General features: G+C 52.6%; 1 protein-coding gene across 1 annotated transcript in view; it reads left to right on the forward strand.

The window, feature by feature from the left end:
- Positions 1 to 9,343, forward strand: part of LOC130586502 (plexin-A2-like) — a gene marked incomplete at both ends in the record, with an annotated part of 72,001 nt that overhangs the window by 2,705 nt on the left and 59,953 nt on the right. The window contains one exon of the mRNA XM_057387304.1: positions 1,099 to 1,213. Coding sequence (XP_057243287.1) covers positions 1,099 to 1,213 — 115 coding nt within the window. The remainder of the gene's footprint in view (positions 1 to 1,098; positions 1,214 to 9,343) is intronic.

Genomic DNA, 9,343 nt, shown 5'->3' on the forward strand with positions numbered 1-9,343 from the left:
CCTTCTCCTGCTGTGGGATTTCCGTGAGGAATGGCATCCCGGGCACCTCTGTTTTTGCACAGGAGGCAGGGTTTGGATCAGGAGAGGTGACACATCCTTCCTGGCCGTGCCTTGCTCCGTGAAGGGTTCACGGGATGGGCAATCCTGCAGTGCTTCCATCACCCTGCACTCGCTCAGCCAGGGCAGGAATGAGCTCAGCAGGCAGAAGGAGGCGGAATTCAGGGCTCAGCCAGCAGGGAGGAGGGATCTGTTCATCCTGTCCCCATGCCCAGCTGGCCAGAGAGCCCTACCCGGGGAGCTGCTCTCCTCCTTCTCCTCCTCCTCCTCCTCCTCCTGCAGAGCTTCATGCCCGAGGCCACGCTGCCACTGCCCTGGTGACATTTATCCACCCGCCCTGGCCCTGCTCCAGCACATCCCTGGGCATTTCCCTCTCCAGGCAGCACCACAGAGCCCCCAGGCTGTGGCATGGGACTGAATCCACGGGCACAGCTGATCCCGGTGCCACCAAGAGCTGCCACGTGGCAGGAGGGGTGGCCTCGGAGATGGAGGAGGTGGCATCTGCCAGGATTAGCAGCTGTCACAGCTCCTGCTCCTCTGTGGCAGCAGCGGGTGGGGAACAGAGCCCACCCAGCCCCTCTGCTGGCAGCTGGGCCCCTGGGGCTGAAAAGGGTCTGTGTTCTTTCACAAACATTTCATAAACAATTCATTTTTTTTCCCCAACGTGGATCAAAAGCATTTGCTGGACTCTCCACACTCCAAGGCCAGGCAGAAGTGCTGCTGTTGACTTGAAGCATTCCTGACTCATAGAACAGCTGATCCCATTTTTGCCAGGCTTGCCTTCTTTCCCACTTTCTAGAAACCAAAACCCACTCCAGTGGTGTGCAGTAAATCCCAKCTGGTGTTTTTTTTTTATTGCACAGTAAATGGTGAGGCTGCCCAAAGCCTCTCTATATTTCCCCAAACCTCTCTCTTACTTTTGCCRTATCAAAACATCGCCCCAAAAGGAATTATTTCCCAAAGAAGCCTGGGKTTTTGGCAGGGCCTGGAGGTACCTGCAGCTTTCCAAAGTGTCTGTGATGAGCTCTGCTCTCTCTACAGGTGCCTGTCCTGTGTCAACAGCGCTTTCCGCTGCCACTGGTGCAAATACCGAAATCTGTGCACGCACGACCCCACCACCTGCTCCTTCCAGGAGGGACGGATCAACACCTCYGAGGTACCACATCACCTCCACCCCTTCATCCTTGGCTTTTCCGTGCCACAGRCAATGCTCATCTGAGGGTTTTGGGCTCCCCGTGGGTCTCTCTGGTGTCACAAAGTGCAGACGCAGCTTTAAAGCAGGGAAGTTGGTGCCACCAAAGTGCTGAGCATCCCCTGCAGGGTGGGAATGCCCAGATTCGTTAATTACAATAATTACAATAATTACTGGGCTCCCAAAGGCTCCTGGAATCTTTCAGCAGCCCCAGTGGAGGGGTTGGCTTTGCCTGGGTGCCAGTAGAAGGTCTGGGTGGGGCTGGTCAGTGCCTGGTGGTGGCAGGGCTGGGATTTATGGCAGGAATCTGCCCGTGGGATGATGGAGAAGGGAATTACCCAYGTGCACAGCCCCGGATTTTGGAAAGGGGGAGTTGGTTCAGGTTCCAGCGCTGCAAACCCGGAGCCGTCTCTCTTAGCAGCTCATAAAAGGTGTGGGGCTCCCATCCAAAAACGCTTTTAGCACTTGGAAGAGGCACAGCCCGGGAATGGCTCTGCCAGCTCTCCYGTGTGTCCCAGGGCAGAGGGATCCGTGGAGGAAAGGGGTTTGTGAGCACAAATTCCTGATTGAACATTGCCAGGAGCCCCTGGTCTGGGGTCTCTGCACAGATCCTGATCCCTTTTCCTGCCTGATCCCCCTGCTCCTTCATGGCCAGCATCTCCTGATGCTGCCAGGGTCCTGCTCTGTGCCCTCCCTGCTCCTATGAGTATCTTTGTAGGACCTGAAATGAGTGCAGCTCTTAAAGCTGTGAGACAAAAATGGTTTAAAGGTGCTTTGGAAATCCTGAGGGTCTTGGAAAGCAGGAAAGGCAGCAGTGAGGACATTTAAAAATACAATAAAAAGAAAGGAGGAGAAGGTTTGTCAGCACCCAGACAAATCCTGATCAGTGAGTGATGGAGATTGAGAAAACAGAAAAGATCAGTCAGYGGAGTAAACCCTGAGTTGTTAAGTGGCCAAAGCTGCCAGGTTGCTGCTAAACTAGGAGTAAGCTCTGCTCCTGTGTGTCCCTGGCTGAAATGCTGCCAGGAGCATCGTCAGTGCAAGGCAGGAGACATTTCTGAGCTGCTCATGGAAGGACATGGGTGGGAATCTGCAAATCCATGGATGGACAGCGTGACTGGGATAAGAACAGGTGCCTGAGGAGGAGAAACCACCCAGGAGCAAACCCAAAGCTTTCTCAGTTCAGTGCAAAAGTCCTGAAATTTCCTTTCACGTGTCGAGAGAAAGCAAAACCCTTTGCTTCTCCTCCTTGTGAGTGATGGGGAGGTTTCTCCTTTGCTCTCAGAGCCCCTCAGGCTGCAGAGCTGCAGTTGTCCATTCTCTGGGTCTCCAATCCCAGGATCTCAGGCGTGTTTGACAGGTCCCTGCTACAGGAGGACAATCCCATTATCTCCATCCTCCTCCTGGGAGCACCCAGGACCTGCCTGAGCTCACACAGAGGGAGGAGTTGGGATTTCTGGAAGTTTCTGTGAGGATCACAGCGCTGTTGTGTCTCCAAAGAATTTCCTCTGTCATTTCTGTCTGGCAGAGGCTGTTTGTCACCAGGGGATGGTTTGGGATATCTCACACCTACTTTTGATAAAGGCTGATATCACTGTCCACCCTTTCTCCTCCAGAYCTCTGAGCACAGGCAAAACCACCCAAAATCAATTTATTTACTTATTTATGACCAATGAATAGGGATAAAACCTTTACTACGGGCACTTCACTAACTCAGAAATAAATGAATGCCTCCTGAAGAGTTTCCTCTCCGAAACCAATTCAGATCACAATGTTCCCATTGTGTCATGGCCTGATGTATTAGGAAATTGTTTGTGCTTACCCTGGCAGAGCCAGTGGTGTTTGGAGCCGGTGATCTCCGTGTCTGTGCCCTACTTTCAGTCCCCTGTGCCTCTCCTTACGTAAGGTTCACACACGTGTTCACACGGGCCCGGAATTTTCCTCGCATCTTTATATTTAATTTAAGGGAAAATATCTTGAATATTCCCTTTTACTCCTGGCCCATCAGAATTTGCGGCCCCGTGGGATTGGATGTGTAACGAGCTCCCTTTGATGCTCCCAGGAGTTGTCTGTCTGGAGGAGGAACAGGAGCTCAAAGCCTCAGCCACTTCACGAGGAGATGGGGGAGAGAAATCCCTTTAAGAGCTGTGTCCTTGCTCCCTGCAGTTTTCTGGCTCTACTGACCCAGCTAAATGCTGCTTTTTTTTGCCCTGCCTTCCATGAAAATGCAACCAGAGAGCTTTTCTCATCCCCCACTTGGCCTGTTAACGGGAATTGTTTGCTCAGGTCCAAGGGCAGAGCTCAGGGATGGATGTGGGGGTGCAGAGGAAGCCCCAAAGGTGGGTGGGTGTTTTTTGGGATTGTGGAAATGTGGAGCATGGTTTGGGGTCACTGCTCAGTGAATGCAGAGTGATCTTGCAGGACAGAGATGGCTGTTCCTGATATCCCCCACCTCAAGGGAAATTTCTGGAATGGGGGGAACCCAACCCTTCTGAGGTCTCCTTTTCCAGGTAGCCAATTCTTTAGGAGTTAATGATTAATCAAGCAGTTATTTCCCCATCCTTTTCTCGGCCAGAGCATTCATTTATCAGCAGCAGGTGCCTGCTCAGACCTTGCTCCAGTAAATCAGGGTTTCTCCAAGAAGTCTGGTGGGTGTGGAGCACTGATTGTCCCACTTCAGATGTGGCCAGTGATATGATTTTAATGCATCTGATGTGCTTGGGTTTGTGTGTGTGTGTGTAAGGCTTTTTTAAGATGCCTCTCTCCAAATGTTTGTGACTTCTGGAGGGGCAGGAATGCATAAACACATCCTCACACCCCATCCTGGGGAGAGCTTGAACTAAACAAATCCTCTTAGCTGCCCAGGATGAGGCACCCGTCCCTCTTTGATGTCTGGTGTGTGTTGGTAATGCCATTTCCACAGGAGGGAGGCTGATTTGGGTTCATCTCCAATCCCACCCCTTTGAATTCCCACTGATTTCAGAGCCACCCTTTGCCCCTGAGGTGCTGCTGATGTGCCTTGAAGGCAGCAAAACCAAACCAATCCATCCTCATGACCGTCCTGATAACCCCCAACGTGCAGGAGGGGACTCAGCCACCGCATCTCAGGCCACCAACATCAGCCAATGACTTTGCTGGCTGGCACCTGGCTTTGGGGAGACGGCTGTGCCTGAAATAGCAACAAAAAGCCCTATTTCAGCGAAATTACCTCATCTCTGAGCTGTGGCGATGCTTTTTTCATCTGATGCTGGGTGTTTGGAGGGAAGGAGCCGTGCAGGGAAGAGCTGCAGGGAGCAGAGGGAGATGTTCCTGCTTAGACCTTTCCCTGTGCGAGGAAATCACTCCTGTCCTCACCTCCAGCACACAAAGGGTTGTTTAGAGCAGGGAAATATTCCCTGCAGCCTTTCCCTGGCTGTAAATATCCCGAATTAATGGAGAAGGCCCAGGTTACAGCACGTGCAGCGAGCTCAGGACTAATGGTGTGGGGAAGGAATTCGCCAGGGTTGGCTCCAGCTGCCTCCCTTTCATGTCTGGTTTCCAAGGAACGGGCTCTGCTCTCCTTTCCAGCGGCACAAACGAAGGATAATGCGTTTCCCTGAGTGACAGGGACTGTAATTTATATCATTGGGAACACAACTGTGAACCAGGGGTTTACATTCACGTGCCAGGCTGGGTTATGTTTATAACTTTCAAATCCGTGTAGCAAGTTAACATTTGCGGAGAGTTTGCGGGGGGTTTTTCCAAGATGAAAAGTACAGAAACAGTCTATTTTCTGCCATTTGGGCTAAATCCCRGAGTCAGAAGAATTGCCTGCCATTTCTAGGCAATATTTTTTATTTTTTTTTCCAAATAAGAGCAAGGAGGTTTGACCTACTAAAACTGCTCGGTTAAACACAAATAATAACCATGGGTGCTCTGTTCTGCTCCAGAGACAGCTGCAGAGCGCGGGTCTTTAAGGTATTTATAGACCTTGGAGTCTTTGAGGCTAAAAAGTGTCGGAGAAGCATAAAATGTCTTTGTAAATTGTGTGTGCTGATACTTCAGAGGCAGAATATTCCCCGAGAGTCCGTGCCACTCAGGCASCGGAGCCTTGTCTTGATCTGATCCGTGTTTATTCTGGCGCAGGGGAGTCGAGGAGGATAATGAGAGGATTCTGCGTGTTTGTTTAGCGAGGGGAGGCAATAATGGCCTTCCTCACTCGCTGCAGGATTGATTTCTCATGAATTAGAAAACAAAGTAAACTGATTACGGGACAAATTGTGTKTTCCACCGTGCTGGCTGCGGCCTCWCTTTAWTTYRGGGTTTTTGGGTGTTCTGRAAAGGCAGAATRGGGTGCCCAGGCTGAGCCTGGCACAGCAGGGACAYGAGGGACATTGGGCACAGCCACACAGCCCTGAGCCCACAGCAGAGCCTTGGGAAGGGCTGTGAGTGCAGGGATGTGGCAGTGCAGGCATTGGGACTGCAGAAATTGGGCTTTTCAGGATTTGGAGTGCAGGGCCATGGGTGCACAGCAGCAACTTCAAAAACCAGTTGCAAAAACAAAAGCACTGGGGCTGGAAATGGCACCCAGGGGGGAGCAGAGGGGCTCCACAGGACAGGCATGGTCTGAGCTGACCCAAACCCCCCGGCAGCTCTGCTCGCTCAGCTGAGCAATTCAGCACCACTGCCCGCAGCCATGTGGCTCCCCACGAGCATCCCAGGTTTTCCAGAGTCTGGCATCTTCCTACGGATCTCTCCATCCCAAAATGTGGATCCCTTATTAGTGTGATCACTGTAGCTGTCAGCCAGCACCGAGGGGCCGCCTTGCTTCTCTTCAGGCTGCGCCTGCCTCGCTCTCCCCACAACCCCAATGTGACAATTTCCTTCCACTGAAACCAAAGGAATTAAAAAAAAAAAAAATCTATTATGTCCCACTCATCTCTAATGATGGCAGAACTATTTTGCTACCAACATTTTCAGCACCAGAGAGCAGATCTGGGAATGTGAGGAAAGGTCCTTCTTCAGCAGTCGCCTCACGGATGGARCTGCCCAGGAAAGGATAATGGTCCAGAACATATTCATTATTCTCAGGACTGTGCACTGAAGTTCTCCCACTGGTGATGCAAGTGGAGATTTTTTTTTTTTGTTTTCAGCCATAATGGGGTAAAGGACTTTCAGCATAAAGGATTCTGCAGCTCCAGGTTGCTTTCCCTTCTAAATCATGGGTGTTTCACGGGGCTGGGACTCCTCTGAGCAGAGCTGTTTGCCTCCTGGGGCTTAGAGATGAAATGCAAAACTTAACAGCAGCCAGGTATCCAGTGAGAGGTGGCACAGGAGTGTTGGGCACGAGGAGAGGAGGGGGATCAGTGTGCAGAGCCAGCTCAGAAGGGCTGAATGGAAAATGCCACAAATCCAGGGATTTACTGGGGGCTGGATCTGTGGTGCCAGGGTCAGTGGGAAGCTGGGAATGCCATTCCCTTCCAGTCTGTGAGCCCATCTTACTGCAGGAAAGGGCTTCTCTTCCCTCCCARCACAGCTCTCWGCCTGGTRCAGTTTGAAATCACTCTCGGCTGTTAATCCGTGAAAGTCCCTGTTAGAAATAAAATAAAATATATATAAGGAAAAGTGCCACTAAAAAGGTTTATGAGGCTGCAGTTTAAGTTAGCTGTTCCTCCAGGCCAGGGGAGCATCTGTTCCTCATTTACAGCTCGCTTGAGCTGGTGGAGAAACAACTTCAGCTTCCCATGGCCCTGGTGAGAGCTGGAGGGGGAGCCTGGGGTGGGGAGGGGGGATTTTCCCCCTGGGTTGGGGATGTGGGGTTCATCCCCCTGGGTTGTATGGGGGGATTATTCCCCTGGGATGGGGAAAGGAGGATTTTCCCCCTGGGTTGGTATGGGGAGATTTTCCCCCTGAGTTGGGGATGTGGGGTTCATCCCCCTGGGTTGGGGAGATGCAGATTTTCCCCCTGAGCTGGAGATTTTCCCCCTGGGCCGGGGATTTTCCCCCTGGGTTGGGGATGTGGGGTTCATCCCCCTGGGTTGGGGATGTAGGGATTAATTACCCCCTTGAGCTGGGGATGTGGGGATTTTCCCCCTGGGTTGGGGAGATGTAGATTTTCCCCTTGGGCTGGAGATTTTCCCCCTGGACCGGGGATTTTCGCCCTGGGTTGAGGATGTGGGGTTCATCCCCCTGGTTTGGGGAGATGCAGATTTTCCCCTTGGGCTGGAGATTTTCCCCCTGGGTTGGGGATGTGGAGATTTTCCCCCTGGGCTGGGGAGGTGGGGTTCATCCCCCTGGTTTGGGGAGGTGGGATTTTCCCCCTGGGCTGGAGATTTTCCCCCTGGGTTGAGGATGTGGGGTATTTTCCCCCTGGGCTGGGGAAAGGAGGATTTTCCCCCTGGGTTGGGGAGATGTAGATTTTCCCCCTGGGCTGGAGATTTTCCCCCTGGGCTGGAGATTTTCCCCCTGGGTTGAGGATGTGGGGTTCATCCCCCTGGGCTGGGGAAAGGAGGATTTTCCCCCTGGGTTGGGGATGTGGGGTTCATCCCCCTGGATTGGTATGGGGGGTATTATCCCCCTGGGCTGGGGAAAGGAGGATTTTCCCCCTGGGTTGGGGATGTGGGGATTTTCACCCTGGGTTGGGGATGTGGGGTTCATCCCCCTGGATTGGTATGGGGGGTATTATCCCCCTGGGATGGGGAAAGGAGGATTTTCCCCCTGGGTTGGGGAGGTGGGGGATTTTCCCCCTGGGTTGAGGATGTGGGGTTCCTCCCCCTGGGTTGGGGAGATGCAGATTTTCCCCCTGGGCTGGAGATTTTCCCCCTGGTTTGGGGATGTGGGTATTTTCACCCTGGATTGGGGAGGTGGGATTTTCCCCCTGGATTAGGGAGGTGGGATTTTCCCCCTGGACATGCAGAATCCTGGCCAGGATGTCTCTCCCTGCATTGCCATCAGAATGATTTTCCTTTCATCCCCAAACTGGGGGCAAAGGGCTGGGGATGCCAGGCTGGGATTTGGCAGAACAGAAACGTGGGGGTGTTTGTTCCAAACTCGTGCTTTAGCTTTAGGATTAGTCACTCCGTGTCAGGTGCTTGCAGGTGTTTAGATACCTCTTTCCAGGAGATCAAAGCAAATTAGAGCTGAGCAGAATGTGAGTGCTGCTGGTGGTCAGAGCCTTTGTCTCGGCATGTTGCCGTTCCCGGTGGAGAAATTGCAGAAAGATCCYGGTATTTCCCGGTGTGCTGTGCAGAGATAATGTTTGGGATGTTGAGATCTCACCGGAGGGATGTCACACACTCACCAGCTGCTGAGCAGAAATTTTTGTGTCYGTCTCAGGGTTTCTTGTAGACGTTTGGTTTGTGCTTGGGGGGAGCTGCAGATCATCTGTGGAATGGTTTCACACAATATCACAGATGGTTTGGATCTGAAGGATCTTAAAGACCATCTCACCTCACCCTCCCACTGTGGGGAGCAGTGACAGAGAGTAGAAATTAATGTCACCTCGGAATTAATGGCACCTTGGAAATTAATGGCACCTTGGGCTAAATTCAGCGACAAAGCAGAGCGGAGCAGTGCCCGGCGGTGAGAGGGAAGCACAGCCCATCCTGATCCATCTCCCCGCGCAGCAAGAGGGGTCTGAGGGGTGAAATGGGATTAGGAGAAGCCCCTGTGGTGGGGACAGGGGGCTCAGCAGGGCTGGAGCTGCTGATAAAGCATGGTGCTCCTCAGGAGAGCGGGGCCACAGCTTCTGCCTGCAAAGATAAACCCCGTGGGCAGCTCAGGGCAGGGAGGACACCTTGGATTTGTCCCCAAATGGGGTATTCCTCCTTATGTCACTGCAGAGGGGAGATCAGTGCCACCCCGGGCACAGGGGGATGTTTGTCCCTGCCCTTCAGCCGCAGCCGGATGGGAGTGGCAGGTCCTGGGACATCAGAGCAGCCCCACCACAGCCCACCTTAACCTGCCGCCTCTCCTGTCCCCTCTGTTAGGAAAATTAATTCACAAGCACCAGAGGTTTATGTCCAAAAAGGAGACAGAGGAGTCTCGCAACTTTATTCATGAATAAAGGGAGAGGTCATGGGCATTTCCCATGGGGTCTCTCAAATTCATAGAGGA

The sequence above is a fragment of the Malurus melanocephalus genome, unplaced genomic scaffold (assembly GCF_030028575.1).
Source record: "Malurus melanocephalus ecotype Western Australia unplaced genomic scaffold, MMel_1.1 scaffold_1180, whole genome shotgun sequence".
NCBI lineage: Eukaryota > Metazoa > Chordata > Aves > Passeriformes > Maluridae > Malurus > Malurus melanocephalus.